We start from the raw sequence: 26780 nt of genomic DNA, 5'->3' as shown, positions 1-26780 counted from the left end.
AAAAAAGATCAGTGAATTATTACTGATGAATAAATAAATCGTGGAACTCAATAAATCTCAAATATGTTTACTAACGCATAGGCAACACATTCAAATAAACAATTCCATCGTTCTTACGTTGTACAGTTGCCGTAGGTACGTGTAAACAGCGAAACGGAATCAATAATCTTTATATTATTATAGAATCTTTTGACACAAGTCTTCAAATAAAAAAAAAAAGGTTACACATATATAAGGTCATTTGTTCATATACAATTTTAGTATTCAAGACCTGTTCAAATGTATTTTAAAAGAAAGTTTAATTCAGTTTATAAATAACGAAGTCAATATTTCAAAATAATATGAAAAAAAAAAAGTTAATACTGTAAAGCACATATACACTATATAGCAAAGTCGACGGCACGTAATCGTCTTGGTTGCCCCCTGTGCACAAAACCAGATCCGTGAACACCTCTGGGATGAACTGGAACACTGACTGCACCCCAGGGCTCCTCACCTCACCTACATCAGCACCTGATTGTATTTACTAAATGGCTGAATGAACACAAATCTCCACAAGGACACTCCAAAATCTAGTGAAACATCTTCCCAGAAGAATGGGGGGAAAAAAAACAATCATCTGTATCTAAATGAGTGAAAGGTCAGCAGCTGGGACGAAGGCGAACAGGCAGCAAGTCATCAAATTTACACAACAGACATTTTCAATTTCTCACCTCTGTTTGTAATACTTTTAGGGTCTCTAGCAAATAAACAGCAGAAAATAATTTTAAAAAGTCAACTTGAGCCCACCATTACAGCTTGTGTGATTGTGTTGTCTGAGATGTGTGTATTAAAAGGCATAGCATTGGATTCAGACCAGCACACAAGCACTGTGGATAATACACCTAGAACTTTTGACATATAAAAGCAGACTTCTGACATATAAAAGCAGTTCGGAAGTTTGAAGAGCGCATTCACATTGTCCTGATGGTTGGTGTGAGGGTGTAGTAAGGACACGTGCAGATCCTGGAACAATCTTCAGAAATCATCATTACGCCTGCTGAGACCAGAGGAAGCGATCACACCGCTCCAGCATGGTCTGGATCAGAACTCTGGAAAGAGGGTAAAACAGAGGCAGGGAGTAAGAAAGGCAAAGCAAGGAATGAGTGATTCAATTCATGTTTATTTGTAGAGAGCTTTTAACAATGGACATTGTCTCAAAGCAGCTTAACAGAGATAACGTGGTTATAAAAGAGTTTAGAAGTTTGCTCCTTGTTAGAGGTCCATCGATTTATCGGTTTTGTAGTTTATTCAGCACAGATAGCTGATTAATTGAACTATCAGCTATTGCCAAAAATCCATACCGATATTATTTCCGGTTTTCGTTCCACTGTCATTCCGAAAGCGGCCACTAGAGGTGAATCACTGATGCCACGTGCTGTTTTTACATGCGAGACTGCGCGCTGCATGGAGAGTGCTATATTATATTTATTATTTATAATAAATATACAATTACATTTAATTCATATTTAATTATACTTGATATGCTACTTGCAACCTAATTTTTTTTTGTTTCTACAACTAACTTTAAAAAGGTAAAAAATAAGGAAACATTCTTTGCAAAAAGTCAGGCAAAGTAATACTTCTTAAATACACTATATCGACAAAATTTTGTGGACTTTGAGATTCCCATGATTTTATAATAACCTCCATTCTTTTTAACCTCCCATCTTCAAGATGCTTCGCTAGATTTTGGAATGTGTTCGTGGAGATTTGTACTCATTTAGACACAAGGGTGATATTAAAGTCAGGTAATGATGTAGGTGAGGTGAGAAGGTCTGGGGTGCAGTCAGTGCTCCAATTCATCCCAAAAGATGTGCCACTCAAGATCTTCCACTCCAAGCCATTTAGAGCATATCTTTATGGCGCCCGTTGTGCACAAGGGGAACAGGTTTGGGTCTTCTAGCTCAAGTGAAAGGGAAAATGTACTGCTACCACTACCACACATTGTGTGCCTCCGACTTTGTGGTAACAGTTTGGGGAACGAGCCAGAAAATGGTGGAAAAGTCAATTGTCCCATTATTTTTGTCCATATAGTTTATATGTTGTATGTAAAAGTAAAGTTCAATATGCAGATGTATGGTAGTGTATTATTATCAGGGTTTCAAAAGGGCGGAAGATTCTCTGTAACTTTCCAGAAACTTTGGATGGGCACTTCATCTGGGGAATTTTGGAAATAATCCAAGTTGTAAATTTACCAGGAATTTATAGGAATTAATTAGAAATTTGGGGAAATTTATATTAAATGCATCATATGAACATTTCGTTTAGGCATGCAAACAGACAGATTTAAACAATGATCTTTTTTTTTTTTGACTGATTTCATTAACAATAGCAATAGCTTCCACATAGCACAAGGAAGTTTTAAACAAATGTATGAGATATTTGTGTAATTTATGTAAATACTTGCCAAGATGACGTTATTTTACGTGCAGGATTCAAGTAATGATGTGTTCAGAGGTGGTAAATAATGAAGTAGAAATACTTTGTTACTGAACTTAAGTAGATTTTTTCTGGTATCAGTATTTTACGTCACGATTTATTTCTCGGTTGAATTTTACTTTCACTAATTACATATCGTACACAGACATCTGTCATTTTTACTTCTTACATTTCAAATCCAGGCTCTTCTTTAGTTTTAATCTATTTTACTTCTCATTACGTGGCATTTTCAGCCCATCATACGGTTTCCCGTCATTAAACGGCTTCTTAATCTTCCACTGGTGTATAATTTCCTGGCTCTCACAGCACAGATGTAGGCTAGTTTATGAAGAATAACAATGAGCAGGTCAGAAGGCAACAAGAAGTCTGGGGTTAATGTGGATGAGACAGAGGGAGTCAGTGATTCTGAAAACTGAGACATTCCTGATCACCTGATCATCATCATCATCATCTTTTCTCTGCTTGTGTTCTATATGGTGGATGTTCAGCTTGGACACATTCATTAGAAAACAAAATTAGAAATTCCGTTTTTGTATTAATATATTATTATTATGTGAGGTCCAGTTACCAGGGTGACACTAAAACAGGTGGTAGTAAAGGCTTCGTTTTACATAAGTACATGTCAGAGTGAAGGTTATGTGTACTTTTGGTTATGTTATGTACGAATGCACAGTGCATGTAGGGGGCGTGGCCTCAGCAGTCCTGCAGTAAATGTGCTGTGTGCACTGAAATTGCATTAAATCTGGTTTAAACCAGGGTGTTTTTTTTTTTTAACTACATAAATTTTATTGGCTAACACACACACACACACACACACACACACACACACACACACACACACACACACACACACACACACACACACACACACACACACACACACACACACACACACACACACACACACACACACACACACACACACACACACGTGTCTAATAGCAGGTCTGATAAGCCCTGGGATTTCGTACCATACACAGCAAGCTTTGAATCTTTGAGGCCAGAAGGTGGTGCTAGAGAACCAGTATTGCTTTCTGGGACTTTTTCTTGGACTCTTTCTTCCTGTTGGCATTACTGGTCAATAACTATGGCGGTACTGGTCCAGAGAAACTATTCGTCGGATATTCGCCGACTTGTTTTTTCATACTCCTATATACAACTTGTGCAAGTCAAATCGACATTACGTTGTTTTAGCAGTAGGTTATATGTTAAATGTATAATGCAAGCAAAAATCTTGCATAGGTTTTTCTAATGGATTAAGATTACGATCTAAGATGTTAAAATAGCATGTACTTAGCAATTTGTAGGCCTAGTCACCTCCATCATGCCTAGATTTTTTTTTTACAAATCCACATTAGAATCGCTTGTTCTGCACCAGTGGTGGACAGTAATGAAGTAAATGTAATCTGTTACTGTATTTAGGGAATTTTCATTGTTGACAGTTGTCATTTTACCCTGTGTATATCTACTTTACCACAAGTTCATGTGTTGCGTACTTCCTTCTCAATTGCAAGCGATAACCGATGACATTTCCAGGGACCAACCGATGAGGCCAGTACGGTACACCATGTATGCACATAAATCTTTTTTTTTTTTTGTATCAGATGATCTAAATCGAATCTGTTTAACATTTTTTAGAATGAGAAATTTCATTTAGACAAAATAAACAATACACTATGAACTGTGAGCACACCTGATTAATGCACTAAACATCATGTAAAATATTAACGACACCATCGTCTTCTCACCTCTGCCTCTTTTCTGCCACTCTCAGCAGCTCACACACCAGGGTAGAGTGTGTGCTCAGCTCTGAGTGCAGCCCACACTCCTGCAGTGCTGCTACGGCCCGGTCCGGACCGATAATTCCTGCCAGACAGAGTATTAATTTCTCAGCAGTGATTTGGCTGCTCCAGTCTGCTGAACCGTCGGTCAAATTGACGGGTCTTTCATCAGCGGCGTTACCGTTATCCATACAGCTATCGGCGCCGCTGCCGTTAACGGTATCGGACGTGGAGGGAGGGGGGTTGGGGTCAGAGGGGAGAAATGACATGGCTGTTGATGGGCTTGTGGTTTTCTGCTGACAATGCTGAATTAGGAACATCCACTCTTCCATTGTCTGGGGAGCGACACCTATAGAGAACCAGACATATTGACCAAAAGTTTGACATTTGGAAAACATAGAGGGAGAGCGTTTCAATTCATATTGGCCAACAGAACATTCCTTACTGTTTTTCTTTTTTTGGTAAAGAAGTTAGAAAGCTTTAACTACTTTCTTCCATTTATTTTTTCCACCACCCAATTGAGTGTTTTTTAACCCAATCTGTTTTTTGCTGTCACATTTTTACAATTAACCTTCACTCGAACTAACAGACCTAAAGTTTTTCCAGCATGAAAATGCCCCTGTACACAAAGGAAGCTCCATGACAACATGGAGTGAAAGAACCTGAGTTTCCTGCACAGAGCCCTGACCTTAATCTCACTGAACACCAGTAGGAAGACATTTCTTTTTTGGACTATTAAAAATAAAATTTAAGACCTACATCACGACATCAAACACACACACACACACACACACACACACACGTTGTTAGCAACTGGCCTTAACCGAGCCCTAAATTCATTAAAGCCAAGTATCGCTAAAATCCGACAGAGCTTCGCTCCAATAACTGAAAGCTGATTGGTTGTTGCATGTTGGTCTCATTTGTAGTTGTAATACATAGAATTATATTTGGACTAGCAGAAGAAAGAACTACAACTAACAAACTAAAACAGTGCTGCCAGAGCATTAAAATGAGCATTAGAAGTAGCGTTATACGGACGTCGCAAAAATTACGACCAATTTAAAATGATTTTAGAACAGTGACCTTTTTAAAGCCTAATCTTATGATTAGACTTTTTAAGACCCCGTGGAAACTGTTAAAATCCTCCCACACACACACATATAGCCAGCAAACCGCAACACACATGCAGTCCATTTGCTAACTAGAAACATTTTGGAACAATGCTGCTTTTGAGGAGTTTGTATCTGGGCTGTAGATCCAGTCCTGGATCACTAACCGTATTATCATTGTCTAGAAATAGTCGAGATTTTTTACCATTGGATTCCTCCAGCAGACTCATATCATCCAAGCTGCAGATGGCCGAGAAAGCCTCGTTACGACTTCGCAGCTCTTTGCACAGGTAGAGATAGCCTGTCCAGAACCTGAAAGAACACACACTGTGCTGTTGAAGAAACGACAAGCACCTCAGCTCCTCATCCCCAATTTTGCTTTCTTTCATGCAAACAATTGTAGTTAAAAGTATACTTTCATTAACACCTTCATCTGGTGCAGAAATCAAATTCAGAAATGGTTCCTTTGTGAGTAACACACTGACCCATGAAGTCTGCATGACTCCATCATTGTCTGTTTGGACTGGAAGTCAGCCGGCAGGCAGATCAGCAGTTTCAGCAGACGTCCGTAACCCCAGCGGAAGTAGTGAGCGTGCCACCTTAGACAACAAGACGGTCTTTAATACTTTCCACGATCAGAATGGCTTATAACCTATGTTATAGTTATAGTTATGTTTCTACAAAAAAATGCAGAGGAATTTGCAATGCTAAATAGCTTCAGGTTTGGTCTTGTATAGAGTTAAAGCTCATTTATACTTTGGGCTTCCGTCAGCCGTCAGGAGATCATCTTTCCGTGGTGCATCGTGGGTAAGAGCGAGATCCAGCCAAACTTGTCGCAGCGTCTCAGGCTGAAGGAGTGACCCTAAGAAACAGAGTCTGAAAAGAGAGAGAGAAAAGAAGATATGAATGACTTTGCATATGAATTACACCTGCCACTCACTCAATGTTCTAGTTTTTTGATACAAGTAAAAAAAAAAAAAAAAAAAAAAAAAAAAAAACCAGCTGTAATTTGCACGAGGTACAATTTCCCAGTATGACTTTTAAATCAGAGCTTGTGTTTTCTAGACTCTATCTACAGTATTTAGTATCTAGTATTTACTCCAAATATTTACACCGATCAAGCAGAAAATTATGCATTTAAAACATTATCATCCGCGGTGAAGTTAATAACACTGATTATTCTCTTCATCATTGCACCTGTTAGTGGGTGGATTATTATTAGGTGGCATTTTGTCCTTAAAGTTGACAGAAAAATGGGCGAGCAGAAGTATTCGAGCGAGTTTGACAAATTGTGATGTCTAGATGACTGGATCAGAGCATCTCCAAAACTGCAGCTCTTGTGGGTTGTTCCCGGTCTGCAGTGGTCAGTATCTGTATCCTAAAAGTGGTCCAAAGAAGGAACAGTGGTGAACCGGCGCCAGGGTCTTGGGTGGCCAAGTCTCATTAATGCACGTGGGGAGCGAAAACTGCCCCGTGTGGTCTGATCCAACAGACGAGCTCCTGTAGTTTACATTGCTGAAGAAGTTAATGCTCGATGTGTCACGACTGTTTTGGTAGCAAAAGGGGGACCAACACAATATTAGGCAGGTGGCCATTATGTTATGACTCAACGATTAAAAATCCTTTGTAAGCATGACTGTTTGGATTGATGTGAAATAGTAATACTTTACTGTAAGATTCCATTTGTAACATTGACTGAAATAACGCATGCTTTCGACATATTGTTCATTTGTGAATTTCAACATTTACTAATACATGTTTAAAGTTTTAAAATGTTATCTGATAACTTTAGTTAATGCACTATGAACTAACGTGAATGAGGTACAGCTCACAGTCTCGCAGCCAAGCAGCTCATGACTTCAGTGATTCGCAGACGCAACCTGGAAAAACTATTGGTATAGATTTTTGCCGCTAGCCGGTAATTTTAGCAATCAACTATCGGTGCCGATGAATCGGTCGACCTCTACCAAGATGACCACCTGCCTTAAATTGTGTTGGTCCCCCTTTTGCTGCCAAAAGAGTCCTGACCTTTCAAGCATTATTGCTGTTAACCTTTTCAGCAATTTAAGCTACAGTAGCTCGTCTGTTGGATCGGGTCGGCCTTTGCGTCCCATGTGTATCAATGAGACTTGGCTGGCCACAACTTTGTCCGGAAACAACCCACAAGTGCTGCAGTTTTGGAGATGCTCTGACTCAGTCGTCTAGACATCACAATTTGGCAAACTTGTCACTTGAAACTCGTTCAAATTCTTATGCTTACTTTGAACACATCACCTTTAAGAACAAAATGTTAATTTAAATACGAATGAAATACAGTAAGTAGTGCATAGATAACATTAAGAATACCTTTGTTCTTCAGCCTGGGACTGAACCAGGTTGTCTAGGTAAGGCAAAAAATGACTGGGTTGGACCATGGCTATGATGTCAGAAGGGGGAATTGTAGGATAGAACTGGGGGTACGCCCGAACAGCCATTTCTCCATGCTTCTCATACAGTCTACAACAAACGGGAAAAGAATCAGCACTAACATGTCAACTAATTAAGCAAAATACTAAACGTTACTAAATCATGAGAAGAAGATCGAGAACGTGATCGGGTGTGTACATCTTACCTGTAAAGGTGTGTAAGAAGCACTGGAGTATTACAGGGCTGCAGATCTCTCAGGCTGCGCAGCGACTTGAGCAAATCTCCTTTCTGAATGACTTCCACTACTTTACTGGCCTGGGTGAACTCTGCAAACACACAGCAACATTAACCTTTAGCTATTAGCATTAGGACTTTGCACAATGTTGTCAAATTCTAGCTTTGTTCTCAAAAAATATTTCAACATAAGATAAAGGCAATAGTTTTTTCATCCAAACGTCATGCGCACTTTTAAATCGTTTGAACTTAAGAAGGTTAAATAATGGATATTTGGTTAACAGCAGTGTGAAGGGGAGAAAAAGCCTGTTTTAAGAAAAATAAAACAGTATCACCTTCCTCTGCAGACAAAGTTCTTCCCATCAGTGCTAGCACATGGCTGAGGGAATTAAACACATTGTAGATGTGTGTGTGGGATTTACTGAATGTATTATATTTGCTTGGTATTCAAGACTGCAGACACAGTAGCCTTACTGTGGCAGGAAATTGTAAGGTTTTTTTATGAATTTAGAAAGCTATAATAATTTTCTTTCATTTGTGGGCAGAATGTGTTTTTTTTATTTTTTATTTTATCTTATCAGATTAACACATTTGATATGTTTTACTATATATATATACACACACACACACACACACACACACACACACACACACACACACACACACCCCTGCCAATCATGTGGTGCTTCCCCTATCTGTTGTCTCAAAGTTTGTGTACAATTTCCCTTCACTCAAACTAATGGAGCTAAACATGAAAATGCCCCTGTACACTGAGGAAACCCAATGAAGACATTTGGCAAGGTTAAAGTGGAAAAAAAAAAAAAAAAAAAACACAGAGACACTGGACCAGTGACTGTATCTCAGACCTCGTCACACAGTACACTTCAATACCTGACCTCACTAATAATCACTAAAGCTGCAAAATCAAGTGGAAAGCCTTTTTTCCCACAGAAGTGTGGAGGTTAATAATGGGGCTGTGTATTGGCAAAAATCTGGTGATACGATACGATTTCACCATAGAGGGGTTGCGATACAATATGCTGCGATACTGTAAGGCGATATATTGGGATATTTTAGGGGTAGGATATCATTTTCAAACAAAATATCACAATACTTACGTGTACCGATATTTTCGAACACCCCTAGTTATTATAAGGGCGAATTAAAGACAACATTTGAAACAAGATGTTCAACAAACATACATGGATATGTCGTGGCAGATGTCCAGATGCTTTATAAGTGTCACGGGACGTTCAAGACATACTAAAAGTTACTCTTGTGCATAAAGAGCAAAAGAAAGAAAGAAAGAAATACTCACCTAGCATGCACGCAATGTAGGTTTTAAGGACATCTGGCTGCTCCCTGTATCTTAAAGTGCACATCTTCCTCACTCTCTCCTTATCAAGCAGGTAAAAGAACCTCCGCAGGAACACGCAAACCCTCTCCATCTCTCCATCACCTGCTCCACCTGGGCAGCCTAAGTCCAAGCAGAGGCTTGCAAGTTGTGAAAGGTCATCCTGGAGGTCAGAGGGCAAGTTGTATTCTACTGGAGCCACAATGGCAACCGAAGACATTGCGGCCAAAGCATTCGAGCTCAGGTTACTGTCGGTAAGGCTTTCTTCCTCTGCAAGGGTTGAGATGTTTTCGGATTCCGACTGGCTTCCAAATCCGCTGTCATCCCGAGGGATGACATCACCGTCTTCCATTTTCTCCTCTGGCTTCTTCTCCACGTTCTCTATCTCACTGATTGTGGGCTTCTCTGGACACAAGACCTTTTCCAGAATAGGGAGCCACTCTAGGAGCACCTCAGTCAAGCACTTGGGATCCAGTAGAATGAGAGGGTCCTGGATCTGCAACCTATAGGGAGAAACAATGAAAAATATGGAACATACCAAAGTAGGTACCAAATGTTAGAGAGAATTAATAGAAAATTGTCCACATAATGGCAATATGATATCTAGGAACAAGACAATGTACAAACTAGAGGTCGACTGATTCATCAGTACTGCCGATTAATAGGCACCGATAGTGGATCCATACGGATAGTTTTTCCGGGTTTCGCTATACAGTACAAGAGCGGCCACTAGAGGCAAATCAATGACACCATGTGCTGTTTGTTGTGTCTTTTTCATTCATTTTAAATGTAACTGTTTTTATTTTTTTGGAGTGTTTTTTTAATTTTTTTCAGTTTGAATGCATGCCTTATATTATATTAGCACATCAATACTGTTTACATTTTTGTAATAAAGTTTAGTACTATTTTACATGGTGTTACATTTATTATTATTATTATTTTTTAAATTATCGGTCGTTTGATCGGTTATTGGTGTGTACGATCCACTATCGGTCGACCTCTAGTACACACACAATGTGCTATCTGGTACTATTTGTTCATTACTCACATGGCTTTCTGCGTTGCTGCCCTTAGTTCGCGTAACTCGTTCTCGGCTTGCTCGACGATTTCCCTGACATATGCAAGACAGAGTGAATACAATCATCCATGAACATGAACACGCGGTGGTATCAAAAAGTTCGAGACTGGTTTTGTAACATGCTAACAGATGCCAGCACAAGTCTGCACGCACAGTCACAGGGAGCACCGATCCTCAGAAGTCGGGACACTGGCCTGTGGCTATTCTGACCACGCGCACACTCCGTCACCGAGCTCTTCTCACACGTTAGTTTTTTTGCCGGAAACAACATGATCTAATGTTAGAGGGCAGGTGCCACCCCTTGTATTTTCCTGATAGCATAATCTAGCGAAGTCAGCGAGTTGTTGTTCGCTAGTCAGATTAAGCCTAGAGAAAACAGCCTAAAGTAGTCCTTTTACTATGTTCATTTCTTTTGCACTGTCCATGTTCCTTTGCCTGTGTGAGTCTAGTCTTGTTGACAGCTTTGGAACACATTGAAACCTCTGCCTGTTACACCACTACACTTGACCTACTATTTGACCTACACTTGTCCTACTATTTTTGTCCAAACAACCTTCAACAACTAAATGGTAATTGTTCCCATACTCCCCTAGGCCTAGCCAAGGTGGGAACGTAACACGCACACACCCTACTCGCCAGATTTGGCTCCAGAGATGAAGATCCAGCTCCAAGGTCACTGTTCGACACCACTGGGAAGATCCAGCAGGTGCTTGACACGCTCCGAAAAGAAGGACATATTCCGGACATAGTCCGCCGTTTCTGTTAAAGGGGACCATTTTGAAGGTGATGGTGTGTAAACATGGATAAATAAAGTACTCACTTGTAAACAAAGATAGTCTCGAATCTTTTTGATGCCACCTCGTATAACTTCGTTACATAAAAGAAAGAAGAAAAAAAAAAAAGACTTACTCATTGTCCATTTCATCTCTACATGAAGTCACTGAGGGAGTGACTTCTCCCTGTCCACCATCCCTATGGTCAGGTCGGGCCCAGAGCTCAGAGTTCATCTGCAGGTTGTTTATTTTTTCGGTAGTCCTCTTCACAAAGCTTGAAACGCTTCAAACAGACACAAAAGAAAGGAATGCATGATAGTGAGATAAGATAATTCCACTGCAGGGTTGTCATAACCAAGACGCTTTTAAACTTTAAACACAATGATAGTACGTGTGTAAACTAAGGGAGAACTGATATATGACTGAAAAATAGAGCCGAATGAAACGGACGTACCCTTCGCAGCAGATATGTGAAATGAAAGACGCTACAGCGGAAGACTATTTTTAAAACGAGCGGCCATATCAAAAGAGGAAGTTAAGACTAGGGAAAAGTCGGGTGAATGCCAGGTGCATCTGAATCAGTGAATTTTGTTTCCCTCGTTCGGTTTCACTTCCTGTTTTGGAGCGCACTGAAAGCTGATTTTGCCTGTAATAGAAACGATTTTGGTTCAACTCATTATAGATGTGCACCAGGCTTTATGCAGAGAAATCACTGGTTTCTATCGAAGTGACAGACTTATATGACTGTATGTATGTGGCCTTCTGGGGGTTTGTTTCCTTTGGAATGTGGAGTTTATGTGGAAAAAAAAACAATGCATGTTGGGTGTTTTGTGTTTGTCTCAGAAAGGATACCTGTCTTTAACAGCCTGCAGTGCGATGAGTGGTGGTTTTGGACGGAATGAGAGTGGGAGGTGAAACTGCAGGCCTGAGAGATCTGATTTGTCCCCCTCGACACGTACACATGACTGGGGGTCTGGAGATCAGGATGCCAAGATGACAAAAGTGAAAGAAAAAAATAAAATAAAATGGAACGGGTAGAAAATGGAAAATGAAGATGGGAACAGACAGGAAGAATCAGAGAATGAAGTAAGTAAATACAGAAGTAAGAAGCATCAATTAAGGAATTGATTAAAGCATTTAGGGAGGAGTAGATGAAATGTATAGAAAGGAAAAAAATAAAGAAAATAAAGAATAATGAAGAAAATTAGAACTCGCAAAAATGCATGAGGCCAGAACACTGACATGAGCTTTGAAAGAACTTTCGTGCGATATTTTTGCATTAGATTCTGATGTTAAATCCATTTTTCCAGCTTTTTCAGTGCCAATTTGTCCAAGTCTTCACACGGGTTACTTCTGGCTTGAGAAGATGATTTACAAGACCAAAATCCGACATGATAAACAATGACTATGTGCAAGACTATGTTTTGGTTATTTTCAGATGTTTATTAATGATATACAACAATTTCAATGCAACCAATGCAGTCATATTGTTAAAATCGGCTTATAAAAAAAAAAATAATTGACTTACATTATTCAATCTTCAAACTTTAAATTTAGAAATCCCCCTGCGCTGATCATGTCTATTTATTAAAGGGTGTAACGCTACACATATTCGTGTACCGAACGCAATCGTCTTTTTTCGACATCTGAGCTCCCTCAGGAACGCATTAAGTGGCGGACCGCAAGTTTGTTTAGTCTCCGCCTCTCACTTTCAGTGCATGAATTAATTTATTATTATTAAACTTGAAAACATATACAACATTGCCTGGGGTATAAAAAAAAAAAAAAAAAAAAAAAAAAAAAAAGGAACTAGAGTTAGCGCAGTGTCAATGTGGCTACACACTCCATACCGGAAATACAATTTATTTTGTAAATGTAAACAATTTAATAATTTTTTTTTTTTTTTTTTTATGTAATCAATATAAAAAAAATAAATAAAAAAAAAGGTGTATTGCATTTTTTTAAATGTATTCTATTTCATTTTTTATTTAAAAAATAAAAGAGATAAAATGTTATTTTATATATTATTTAACCAAGCGAGCATTTCATTTCAAATTGTAAAAAAAAATGCTAAATGTTTAAATGTTAATTACAAATTTTACTAATAATAAACATTATTGAAAAGAAAAAAAAAAAAGACCAAGCAATTTATGTTTCGCATTTCTTTCGCGCCGAAATTGAACCGAACCGAGAATTTTGTGTACCGTTACACCCCTACTATTGATATTAGATTACATTCAACTTTGTCATTGTGCAAAATACATGTATTGAAACATGTGATGAAATGCGATTTCATTTTGTGAATGTGTTAGTCTGCTTTAACTCTTTTCCTGAATAAATTGAGTCAGGTGAGTTTGGAGCATGCAAAGACTGATTCAAATAATATAGAGCACCAAAATTAAAACAATTTAGAGTAAGCGTAGCTCATCTGAAGATCAACCAAAAAAGCCTTTGGAAATATCATATAATTAGCAAATACAAAATAAAGGCTCTTTCCTTTATTCTACATGTTCTCGTCTGATATACAAAGTGCAAAACTATGATGCAGATCACTTAGTTGTTAACAAGCCTGGCATAATTTCTCAATCAAGTGCATCACACAATGTCCTCCTTAGAAGCTCCTTTGCCCTATTTTATATTGATCAGACCAACATCAGGCGAAACCTAGCCCTTTTATAATTGTAGTTAGTGTCTGATCTTTGTCTATTGCCCCCTTACCAGGCTCCACCTGCTCCTCCTCCGGAGCAAAGCTAAACTCCTTCATCCTTTCCTCCTCCAGCATTGACTGACTAAGGAGGGAGTTAGTATCCTCATCTGATTGGCTGCCTCTGCGGCTGATGACTCGGTAGATGCCGCAGTCCAGCACACTGAAGCTTTCCTAATGGGAAAAAAAAACCACATTCGGTTTGACAATGCTGTTAATATCACTGTCTTAATAATTAATATTCACTGCTTTTCAATGAAATGAAAGAATACACTAACACAGGGGTCCTCAAAAAACAGACCACAGACAGGTACTGGGCCATGGATCATGTTAGCGAGCCACACAGAAAAAACAAAACCAAACAAAAAAAACCTTTACATTTGTATTTTATTTCCATTTTATTGACTTTCGCTCCAAACAACCACCAATTTCCTGCACTCGTTTCAGCTGCATTTTTTTCCTATGCATTGATAAAATAAGCTCTCACTTATTCCGCATTATGGTCCGTCGATTTGCATTATACATGTATTTGGTTAAAATAATAATTCAAATCATATGTATAATAGTAATATAATATGCATGTGGCAGCACGGGCATGGCTCGCGAACCTTTAAATATTTTCACGGTGATAAAATTTTCTGTAAGTCGAACCATCGTTTCATTAATTATTACATATATAATGAAAATGGAACTCAGCTCACCGTAATGCAGAAGAAGTGGGAGCTTCATTTATCGATGCATATAAACAAAAAATTAAAAACATGACTGAAACAATTGAGGCAAATTAGCATAGTGGGCATCTTCTGTAAAAATATGCAAATATATATACATATATGCGAAAGTTAATAAAATGTAAATAAAACAAAAATGTTGACTTTTTTTTTTAATCCTTATTTTGCGACCTGGTTTAAAACCATTTCTAAGATAATAAATGGTATTCAATAATATCAGACGTAAGTACAGTTTGGTTTTACATTTCCTTCCCCCAAGCTCACATGAGAAGAGATGCTGCTTCTGCGACTGCTACAGGCAGAGTCCAAAGGCTCCAGCTTGCTGATCACTGCCTCCAACTGGCCAATCAGCTCCTGCTGAGAAGTTGGATTTAGCTGGGCCTTGAGATGTTCCAAGCGATCCATAGCGATGGTTTTTCTTGCCTATGAAAAAAAAGGGGGAGATACAGAAAGAGAGAGAATTATGTGTGCAAGCACAAATGTCTAATAGTAAGAAACAGTGTCCTTGTTAGAGTGTGTACAGAAGTAAGAGTGACTACACAAAGAGTGTGTATGTACCCTGCAGGTTACTATGGCGTGCTGGAACATGCAACACACAGAGGCAGCCAGTGTCCAGTTCTCTCGCTTTAACAGTCGCTCCACACAGCGTTCAGCAGGCATCAAGAGCAGGTGAGACAGATGCCCATCACCATGGAGACAAAACAACTCATTGCGAAAGACTGCAATGTCTACAATATCTGGGTAAATTGGGCAAAATTGAAACGAAAGATTTTAACCAAACAGTAAACTTGAATTCGATTCTATGGTACAGTTCAAAGCATCTGGGTTTAAGTCTTAATACATTACATTATATGAGCAAAAGTATTGGGACACCTGACTTTTCCACACATATGGGGTTCTTCCTCAAACTGTTACCACCAATTTGAGGCACACTATTGAATTAAATGTCTTTGGATGCTAAAGCATTCCATTCTCCCTTCACTTGAAATAGAAGATCCAAATCTGCTCCTGCTGCATGAAGATAGAGTGAATTGCCTTCTATAGAGTTTTGAACTCAACCCTGCTAAAAATCTTTGGAATGAATCAGAAAGCTGACTGCACCAGAGGCCTCCTCACATCACCTACATCAGTACCTGACTTTACTAACACCCTTGTAGCAGAAAGAGCACAAATCTCCACAATCACACTCAAAAATCTAGTGGAACATCTTTCTACAAGAGTGGATGATCAGGTGTCCACAAACTTTTCTCCATATAGTTTATGTAAGTAAAGCTTAGTGATGTTATGTGTTAGGGCATGTGAAATACATAAATACAATATAAGCGAAAATTGAGAGAAGACATTGGGGGCTTGCAAAGGTAGTGTTTACGTAGTGGGTTTTTTTAAAATTAAGTTTATACTTTAATATGTTTAATAGATTTCCGTCTCGTTCCTTACCCTTAATTTTGGTCCATAGCAAAACCTGCCCACTGTGCGGTGTGAAGATATAAATGGCAGAGTCTGTCCATGTCAGAAGGTTGTGATCACTGAAACATACAGTAATACAAATATAAAGACAACGATCCTTTTTTTTTTTTTTTTATCCCATATAACTATAAAACATAGGTCTTCGACCGGGGGTCCGCTAATCAATGTTGAATCACAAATACATTTTTGTTAAAAAAACAAAAAAAAAAACAAACGAGTAAAAACATCAAAAGATAAAAGATTTCATTTAAAATTTTGATTATTACATCAAAGTTCAATTCAAATTAAAGACAACTTGATAAATTGATACATATATGTTTGTTATGATGGATAAATCTTTTTGAAAGATCTAAAAATATAAACAAAGTGATACATGCACAACAACAGTTCTAATTGTCTTAACATAATATAATTAGCATAATATGATTAGTTTCTATTATCAGTGGCTATGATCGACATATTTTGTATCAGGTGGGGTACCTGCCCCATGTCTCTATTGCCCTAAGGGGTCAATGACCTGACAAAGACCCCTGCTGTAAAACATGTCATAAAATGTACTGAAAAATGACTGTTTTTATAGTTGCCCATTAACTTTCTCAAACACACACACACACACACACACACACGTACACACGTACACACGTACACACATACTCACGTACACACGTACACACAGTCTGCATGTTGTGGTATCTTGTTACCTGAGTTGAAGCAGTCGATGAAAGGCGAGGGACTGAGGACTCCTCTGACCTGGCTTATAATGTGGCTCATTCCTAAAAAAAAGGATAATTGATCCAATTATTATGCAAAATCACAGTAAATCATTCAAATGAATGATTACTGAAACTAAGTAATGCCCCTCATATGATTGCTTCTATCTGAAATGAGTAATTCATTTATTTAGGAGTAAAAACTGGCCATGTATGGACAGAAAACCCCCAAAAAATAACACTATAACCCATGCTTGATTAGCACCAGCCCCTCTGAATCTACATATCACGTCAATGCAAGCAGCAATGTGACCTGGTTGAAAAATGAAATCCAAAGAATTTCCAGAAGACATGATGAAGGAAAATGATTGTGATCTGAAAAGTTTTAGAAAGCCATGGTCAGGGTGCATCTGTGCATTAGGGTCTGCAGGGCAAGTAGATGCTGCACAACTATTTTCCTTCAATAAAAGAAATCGAAAAAACTCAGCAAACAGAATCGAAGATACTCTCTGAACTGCATACTTGTAAGAGATGAGAGGCAGAGGCGGGCAGGCAAGCAGCTGTTTAAACTGATGGGTGCTGAGCACCTCGCCGCTTAAGTTGGCCTCCCATATGCGCGAGCCTGGCCGAGCACAATACACAAGCTGGGTGGCGCCTGCGCCGGGTGTCCTCGATCCGGTCTGCATCTGCGGAAGAAAACAAGCTCCGTACTCTCCGTCGCGTTCCTTATTCCCCACTCGCCAAAACTTCTCCCTTTCGGTGTCACAGAGGTAGCAGCGGGTAAGAGACGAAATCAACAGATGACCTTCCAGGTATCCCAACTGCACCACACGAGAGTCGACTGTTGTGATGGACTGAACTGGGAAGATCACAAATGCTGAGCCCTGCAAGCAACACACACACGCAGTCGTAGGCATGTGAGAATGAAGTACTCTTAAAATAAAATAGAAGACTCTGGAATAAACCGCACGCAGGTTTTCCGACGCATTTTTGGAAAACAATGAAAAAGTATGAATGGAGTGATTTCCAGGTCTTAGATTGATATTAGCCCCATTCGTTCTTCAAAAATCAAAAATTACCAATTTTTTTTATAAAACAAAAGCAAAAACATTTTCAAAGCTGCTTATCCACACTTTAGTCCCTGCACATGAGCGTTTATTTTTGGTGTATTTTTTTTTTTTATTCACACCGTTTTATCTACTTTCCTGCTCTTTGAAACATCACAATGACGAAAAATCATCGTTTTCGAAAGCCTCCGTTTTCACAGTTCACACTTCGGCGTTTTTAAAATGTATCCGCTGTTTTTGCACTGCATTGTTTTTGTTTACATATAATCTTGGTTATAGTCTTTATAGTTCTCTTTGCACAGTACTGTATATTCAGAGTATACAGTAGGGTTATTGGTCGGCGCTATCTTGTGTTGTGTGCATTGTCTTGTGTTGTCTGTCTGTACTGTTGTCTGTCTGTGATTGATGAATGTGCAGGTCAGAACTTCAACTGAAGTTGCATTAAATTGGTTGTTAGAAACCAACTAATCTGCAATTTTGTAAAATTCCCCATTTATTCCTATTAATTCCCATTGAAAGTTTCCAGTCTTGAAAATATTGAGAATTTTGCTCGCCTAGTGTGGACATAGCCAAAAGTTGTTTTTGTTAATGGACTTTAATTCTGCTGAATGATGAGATACTTCGACGATACCTTGCCGAGTTTGGAGGTCCCGGCGCGTACAAAAGACACTTTCCCTGCTGCGTCTCCGATGAACACCCGTAGAGCTCCTGTGTCCCAGCATAAAGCTGTTATAACTTGGCCACGATGCTCCCACGATACACACGCCCTCTCAGGACGACCTCGGCGCTCTGCCTGCAGCTCCCAAATCACCACCAGGCCCTCACTTTAAACACACACAATTAATATGCACTAAACAAAGCGTATTCACAATCACCGTCCATGGGTAAAAGGTAGGGTATTTCCAAGTACCTTGTTGCTACAGCAATAAAGTCTTCATCGTGTGGACAGCACGCGATGTGTGTAAGTGTACCATCCTGAGACAAAGAAGCATAAACGGTTATTTCTCACAGCTCCATAAACCTAAATTCTATACAGACTAAAGATCTCAGGGAGCTCCTGAGGGAACAGGAACCTTGTGGGTGAGGATAAGTCTCTGTTTCCATCCATCTCTCTGTATAAGGTGCAGGCCTCCGGCCGAGGTGCCGAGAGCGAGCCATTTGCGTGACACGGCCAGGCACGTGCACTACACTCCCATACAAAGAAATCAATATATCGTTAAGTAAGTTCACCGGAAGAAAGATTTCACGGGAAATAAGCGGTAAAGAAGAAAATAATTGCGTTACCTTGAGTCTGCCTGAATCGAGGCGCAGGGCAGAAATTAAAGGATCGAAACTGTCGAACTCGGCCAAGACATGAGTGAACGTCTCTGGCACCACAGGAATCATCCTGATGAGCTCTGGGAAATAAACAATCAGCATTTTTTTTTTTTTCTCGTTTAGATAAACTGGTTTTTCCTGTGTATCAGAAAAGAACTGGCTTTAGTTGCTGCCACACAATGAAGATATTTGGGAAAGATGCTTCAGGTCCTTCATAACTCACACACACGCCACACACGCCACACACACACACACACACACACACACACACACACACACACACACACACACACACACACACACACACACACACACACACACACACACACACACACACACACACACACACACACACACACACAGGAACGGTTTTTACCCGAGAGCCATTAGAGAACTGACACTACACGCACTTCTGTATTTATTAATTCCCAACCACAATCTGTAGAAAGACTTTGAATGTGCAATACTTTAATATTTTAACGGATTACTTATGTTTACATTTTAATGCTTTATTATATTTTATTTTGATGCACTATAAAGATCTCTATCTATCTATCTATCTATCTATCTATCTATCTATCTATCTATCTATCTATCTACTTATCCACCCATCTATCTAGTTATCTACCCCTCTATTTACTTATCTACCCCTCGATCTATCTACCCTTCTATCTACCCCTCTACCCCTCCCATCCATCTATCTATCGAGTTATCTACCCCTCTATTTACTTATCTACCCCTCTATCTATCTACCCATCTACCCCTCTATCTTTCTACTGCTCTATCTACCCCTCTACCCCTCCCATCCATCTATCTATCGAGTTATCTACCCCTCTATTTACTTATTTAACCCTCTATCCATTCATCCATCCATCCATCCATCCATCCAATTATGTACCCATCTATCTATATATCCATCCATTCATCCATCTATCCCACCTACTTACACTGGGATATGCAAAAAAAATAATAAAAATAATAAAAATAATAATAATAATAATAATAATAATAATAAATTAAATAAAACTAAATATAAATATAATAATAATAATAATAATGATATTAATAATAATAATAATAATAACAACACATTTTCTGTGGGATCAATTAAATATTCTAAAAAATTATTAAATAAATTAAAGAGCGACCATTATACAAGTTTTGCATTATAAACCGAATCAGCTTCAGGTTCAGCCCCATTAAAATACACCAGACGGACAAAAGTATTAAGACGCCTGACTTTTCCAGCCAAACTGTTACCACAAAGCTGAAGGCACACAATTGTTCAGGGTGTCTTTGGATGTTGTAGCATGACATTTTCCCTTCACTTAAACTAGGAGCCCAAAAAACCTGTTCCAGCATAACAATGCCTCTGTACACAATGCAAACTCTAAGATATGAATTAGAATTATAACAGTTTATTGAGCCTAGATGTGGAATGCGATGCTCAAAAAGCACATACCAATAGTATGCTCAGGTGTCCACAAATATTTGCCAATATGGTTCATGTTAAAAAGATAAATCATTATACCAATTTGAATGTATTCTCCATTACCGTTTATCAAGGAGACCTTTTTATCCTAATTCTGTATGCGACTCCTAATACATTTCACAGACTGGAGTCACAATCCTGCAGCCTGTGCTTTCTCTGGCCGGGGGAATGCGAACTGTGCTGACCTTTGGCTCTGTAACTGCCTTCTGATGCAAACATGTTACATGCTAATTCTCCTGCAGACACTTTTGGTTTGTACGTCTATAAAGACATAGAAGCATGAAGGAAAAAACGATCTATAAATAGATGAAATAAAATAATATAAAAACCACAACAAAGAATTATATAATAAAGACAAAACAGTATGTCCATTGAGAGCAGTAATTGGTGTCTGATCTCGTGCTCTTTCTTCTGGGTCAGAAGATGCACATTATCTCGGTTCAGCTCGGACAGTAGATCAGACCGTGATGTACAATCGCTTCATATTAATATGCTTTTTGTTGTACGTTGTTATTTCTCTTATACCAGCTCGAACACAGGAACGTTTACAGGAAATGAGACCAGAAGATTGACAATACGAGACTAAACGAGTATTAAATCGAATATGTAGCAGGAGATCTTCCACACAACCCATGTAAAGAATATCTTCATGGAGCTGGCTTTGTGCCAGGGGTATCGTCATGCTGAAACAGGTTTGCCTCTCCTAGATTCTCCCAATAAAGGGAAAACGTAATGCTACTGCATCCAAAGACATCCTACACAATAGTGTGTTGCCTGTGACTGTGTAGTAACAGTTTGGGGAAGAACCACATACAGTATGTGTGGAAAAGTCAGGTGTCCCAATACTTTTGTCCATAAAGTGTATAATATTTATAGCAGACTCTTAAGTGACTTTCGGGTTTCTCAGTCAAGCATGAAGATGAACTGTTTGTTTAAAGACAGACAGACAGACAGACAGACAGACAGACAGACAGACAGACAGACAGACAGACAGACAGACAGACAGACAGAAAGAGATGCTAGTGAGAAAAAAAGCAATAACAGGAACTAACGCCAAACGTTTTTACAGCTTTGTATGTGACTCTAAGCCGAACAAAACATGGCATGTTGCTCATAAATAAAACATAAAATACAAAATAAATTTTATATATAAACTTGGATTTATTTTCTTCATCGTGTGTGTGTGTGTGTAGAAGGTTGCTCAATATGGTGAGATGTTTGGACTTGGTTATCATATATACTGATTTTTCAAACATTGCTACACATTGGCCAAATACTGAGCAGACTATGGCAGAGCCTGACCGAAGCCACGCCCACTATCCACTATATCCACAGTGCAATTTTATGAGTCAGTTTATAAAAAGAAATGGTCGTGTGTGTGTGTGTGTGTGTGTGTGTGTGTGTGTGTGTGTGTGTGTGTGTGTGTGTGTGTGTGTTTGTAGTTGCCAATATTTGGGGTGTGATATGCTGAAATGTTTAGACTTACCATGTTTAGGTTACCACACACTGCATACTGTATTTGGTTTCTTTTTCATCAAGTGTGTGTGTGTGTGTGTGTGTGTGGTTGCCGATATTCTCAGATTCAGAGTTTTTTCAGAAAAAGATTTACCATTTAACAACACACACACACACACACACACACACACACACACACACAGGAACGGTTTTTACCCGAGAGCCATTAGAGAACTGACACTACACGCACTTCTGTATTTATTAATTCCCAACCACAATCTGTAGAAAGACTTTGAATGTGCAATACTTTAATATTTTAACGGATTACTTATGTTTACATTTTAATGCTTTATTATATTTTATTTTGATGCACTATAAAGATCTCTATCTATCTATCTATCTATCTATCTATCTATCTATCTATCTATCTATCTATCTATCTATCTATCTATCTATCTATCTACTTATCCACCCATCTATCTAGTTATCTACCCCTCTATTTACTTATCTACCCCTCGATCTATCTACCCTTCTATCTACCCCTCTACCCCTCCCATCCATCTATCTATCGAGTTATCTACCCCTCTATTTACTTATCTACCCCTCTATCTATCTACCCATCTACCCCTCTATCTTTCTACTGCTCTATCTACCCCTCTACCCCTCCCATCCATCTATCTATCGAGTTATCTACCCCTCTATTTACTTATTTAACCCTCTATCCATCCATCCATCCATCCATCCATCCATCCATCCATCCATCCAATTATGTACCCATCTATCTATATATCCATCCATTCATCCATCTATCCCACCTACTTACACTGGGATATGCAAAAAAAATAAACCGAATCAGCTTCAGGTTCAGCCCCATTAAAATACACCAGACGGACAAAAGTATTAAGACGCCTGACTTTTCCAGCCAACTGTTACTGTAACAACACACACACACACACACACACACACACACACACACACACACACACACACACACACACACACACACACACACACACACATTAGATACAATGCAAATGTGAATGGGGGCGGGGTTTGGGGAAGTTCACACATTCCGACACCGAGCCGCAGAAATACACAAGTATATGATACAAACCGACAACAAACAACACCGAGAAACTTTTATAGCCTGTGAGAATACAAAGTAACACCAGGTCCCGTGTGCTGCTGGATACGGAGAAGAAGTTCTCCAGGCTGAGCTGCATGACTGCATGACTGCGTATCACGAGACCAGAGTGAAAGCAAACTCAACTAGATCACACACACACACACACACACACACACACACACACACACACACACACACACACACACACAATTCTATCAGTGTCCTCTCATAGATGGATAAAGTTCGGATAAACCTCAATGAAGTATCTCCACTCAGCTTCACTCCACTCAGCTGTCAGTGTCAGCATTTCTTCCATTCCTGACAACTAACTTTTCCCTTATACCAAAAAAAAAATGTATTCCTACCTTTCAGCATAAACACAATCCTAACTCATATCCATTTAATTATTTGCGTCTTTCCGATAAAAATTATTTACTCACCGACACGGAAAGAAAATCCCCTTCACTTGCTCTTGCTTCTATCCGCATTCTGTAAAGTCCCGCCCCCCCCTGCGATCTGATTGGCTATTTCTGTATGAAATTACCAACCATGCACGAATTACTGACCAATCACAAGCCTGAAACGTGAACCTCTTTTTTTTCCCCTTTCAGCAGAAAGAAAGCAATGTGGAATGGCAGCAGTAGATCAGCCGGCACTACTTTCCCAAGTGATAGTGAGTGAAAGAGAAAGACCAGCAAAACTCACTGTAAAAAAAGAGAGTAAGAATGAAAGAAAGAAAACAAAATAGAAAGAAAGAAAGAAAGAAAGAAAGAAAGAAAGAAAGAAAGAAAGAAAGAAAGAAAGAAAGAAAGAAAGAAAGAAAAAAAGAAAAGACAAAGAATGAAAGAAAGTTGAAGAAAAGATGGAAAGAAAGAAAGAAAGAAAGAAAGAAAGAAAGAAAGAAAGAAAGAAAGAAAGAAAGAACGAAAAGGAGGATAGATCAGATAGTGAGGATAGATGGGGAAGAAAGAAAGAAAGAGCACTAGACCAGCCAGCACTACTTTCCCAAAGGATAGTGATGTATAAAAGAGAAAGAGCATTAACCAGGAAAACTCAGAACAAAGAAAGAAAGAAAACAGTCATTTGCATTCAGATCTAAAATAAAAGGTATTAAAAACCTGAAACCTGCTCAAACCCGTTTCCAACATACAGAAATGAAATCTTTTTATAGACTCTGCAGGCGGATGGAGACTGCTGGAGTGACATGGTCCATTATGCACCTTTGCTTGGCTTGTATTGATTGCTACATGAGATGCTCCAGAGATTAGGCCTACTGTAGAATCAGAAAGATAAGCTCGAATGACGTGTGTTATCTCTCACACCAGTAAAAGCATGGCTTAATAAAACTGCCATGATCGCATTTAGGACTTTATTTGGTTTAAAGGAAGTAAAAAATAAAACTGCGATTATACTGCTTCCTACTTGCCAGTAGACAAGATAAGTGATCATGTTGCAGCTCTCTGCTAATGCAATTTTAAAAAGTATTGATCAGGCTCTTCTGTGTGCTATTTGAGAAATCCTAATGCATCCACAGTCACTGTGGTGGTCTATTTCTAAATAAATTACATGTAGGGGAGCTGGGGCGTCTTCATCACAGCTCTCGACAAACAAGTCGAGATGCTTCATAGTCATCATTGATTAGATGTATATATAGAGTACATATACCTATCACGCATAACATTAAGACCCATCGAGCATTAACAGCATTAACTTTAACCTTTTGAGCTATGGGAGCGGACCACACGGACCAGCCTTCGCTCCCCACGTGCATCAATGTGCCTCGGCCACTCATGATACCACCCTGTCGCCGGTTTACCACTGTTCCTTCCTTGCACCACTTTTGATAGATAATGACCACTGCAGACCAGGAACATCCCACAAGAGCTGCAGTTTTGGAGACCGGTTTTGGGTCCTCTGACCCAGTCGTCTAGACATCACAATTTTGTCCTTGTCACAAGTGCTGCCTAATTTATCCCTCCCACTAACAGGTGCCATGATGTTCTGCCTGATCGGTGTACAGAGTATTTATGAGTGTATACCTTATATTTTAGCTAAAATGTTAGAACTACACCATAAATATTACATTAAAAAAATAATCTACAGATACTGCTGATAATAGTCTGTTTATGTTTCACACCTCGGCCTTGAGCGGTGTCCTACGTGAATCAAGTCACCTCTTAAAACCATCATCATGATGCCACGGCTATAGAAATCGTCAATATTACAGTATAGAGAAACACGGTATAACAGAGCATCACAGACTGGTATCTCATACAGTACAAATAAATGCCATTACGAAAGCAAGAAACCCAAAGAACACAATTCAACAAGTCTCCTTTCACTGCAGCCACAGCTGCACCACCAGCATAGATTATCTCTAGAAGAAACATCAATATTAACTTCATAAAAATAACCCCAGTTTTTATGGTTTATCTGGGGATTTGAAATAAAGGCAACTTGTTAGTCTTTGTTCAAATTCTAAAAAAAACAAAAAAAAAAACAACGCAAAATGATAAATGTTTCATGAAAAAGCTTGACAACTGTTTTGAACTGTTTGGGCCGACCTTTCCTCATGATGTCCAGATACAAGATATATATACAAGAATATATTTGAATTTGCGCAGTTTGCTACAGATGCGAGTTGCGAGCTCTGACTAGTGCGATCTCTGACCGTCTGATGAAAGGATATGAAAATGTGAAAATGGATGCTAAATGGCCTCGCTTCCCACAAACTCAAAATCTGATTGGTTTCAGCTTCAACCAGCATTTACTTTCACACTGCTGATTCAAAAGCCTTCAAAGCAGATTTGTTTGTCCCTGGCTACACGTGATGCCTAAAATCTGATTGGATAGAAACTTAAATGTAATCAGACACTACTAGAAGCCGAGCACTTGAGAGAAACACTATGACATGAAGAGAATAGATTATTATGACTATATGGAATTCATATTCATGGTCAAAAATATAGTAAAAAGTTTAAAGACAGAAGAAAAACTCTGAAGGCACGCCTCAGTTAGAAGTATCCTCATGCTTCTCTGTTAAATGGAGTGTGCTGTTGAACAGGCCTGTGCTCTCATGCTCCTAAATCCCATGTCTGGCACAAGGTTATCAATTAGCTGGATTATTGCTGTCCTTATCAGTCATGTAGGCATTTGTGGAGAAGCAAGCTGGGATCTCACAGGTAATTCAGACACTCTGGCTTTTACAGGGGTTAATCCTAACGCAGGAGGTGAATTCTTTCTTTTCTTTGTGGCCCCCCCGACCAAACCCTCCACCCCACCATTGAGTTAAACACGCTCCTAAGCAGTGGTGGATGATGTACACAAACCATGTACTTGATTTAAAGTAGAGATACACAGGGTGAAATATGACTCCAGTAAAAGTGCTTCCTTTAAACTTTTAACTTGAGTAAATGTACAAAAGTATTTGCCTTGAAATGAACTTAAGTATCCAAAGTACTATGATTTTTCATGGCTATAATGTACCCATCATTT

At 38.9% G+C, this 26780-nt stretch overlaps 1 protein-coding gene across 3 annotated transcripts; it reads right to left on the bottom strand.

Annotated features, from left to right (window-relative positions):
* Positions 1-51: 51 nt before the first annotated feature.
* Positions 52-23810, bottom strand: hps5 (HPS5 biogenesis of lysosomal organelles complex 2 subunit 2). Of its 3 annotated transcripts, none has more exons than XM_083546210.1 (22): positions 23726-23810; positions 19180-19292; positions 18969-19079; positions 18806-18870; positions 18527-18719; positions 17351-17712; positions 16820-16891; positions 16089-16177; positions 15210-15388; positions 14916-15074; positions 13935-14094; positions 12069-12189; positions 11353-11499; positions 10414-10476; positions 9330-9868; positions 7983-8103; positions 7718-7867; positions 6128-6247; positions 5857-5970; positions 5577-5683; positions 4230-4611; positions 52-1091 (listed from the first exon to the last, which is right to left on the bottom strand). In XM_083546210.1, exons 2-22 carry the CDS (start codon positions 19279-19281, stop codon positions 1031-1033), a joined length of 3417 nt encoding a protein of 1138 aa, XP_083402336.1. In that variant the 5' UTR covers positions 19282-19292; positions 23726-23810; the 3' UTR covers positions 52-1030. The 3 variants fall into 3 exon arrangements, with proteins under 3 accessions (XP_083402336.1, XP_083402338.1, XP_083402337.1); XM_083546212.1 differs by having other exon boundaries at positions 19180-19290; positions 23722-23794; XM_083546211.1 differs by having other exon boundaries at positions 23539-23788.
* Between the last annotated feature and the right edge of the window lie 2970 nt (positions 23811-26780).

The sequence above is a fragment of the Silurus aristotelis genome (genome assembly GCF_946808225.1).
Source record: "Silurus aristotelis genome assembly, chromosome: 7".
NCBI classification, from domain to species: domain Eukaryota; kingdom Metazoa; phylum Chordata; class Actinopteri; order Siluriformes; family Siluridae; genus Silurus; species Silurus aristotelis.
The sequence above is the reverse complement of the archived record's forward strand: the minus strand, read 5'-3'. Positions and strand labels throughout refer to the sequence as shown.

Coding starts and splice junctions, on each gene's coding strand:
- hps5 (XM_083546210.1), bottom strand. CDS start 19,281: ATGATTCCTGTGGTGCCAGAGACGTTCACTCATGTCTTGGCCGAGTTC. Junction 9,869..10,413: donor GCAGCAACGCAGAAAGCCAT/GTGAGTAATGAA, acceptor TTCTCCCTATAG/GTTGCAGATCCAGGACCCTC. Junction 5,971..6,127: donor ACGGCTGACGGAAGCCCAAA/GTATAAATGAGC, acceptor TTGTTGTCTAAG/GTGGCACGCTCACTACTTCC.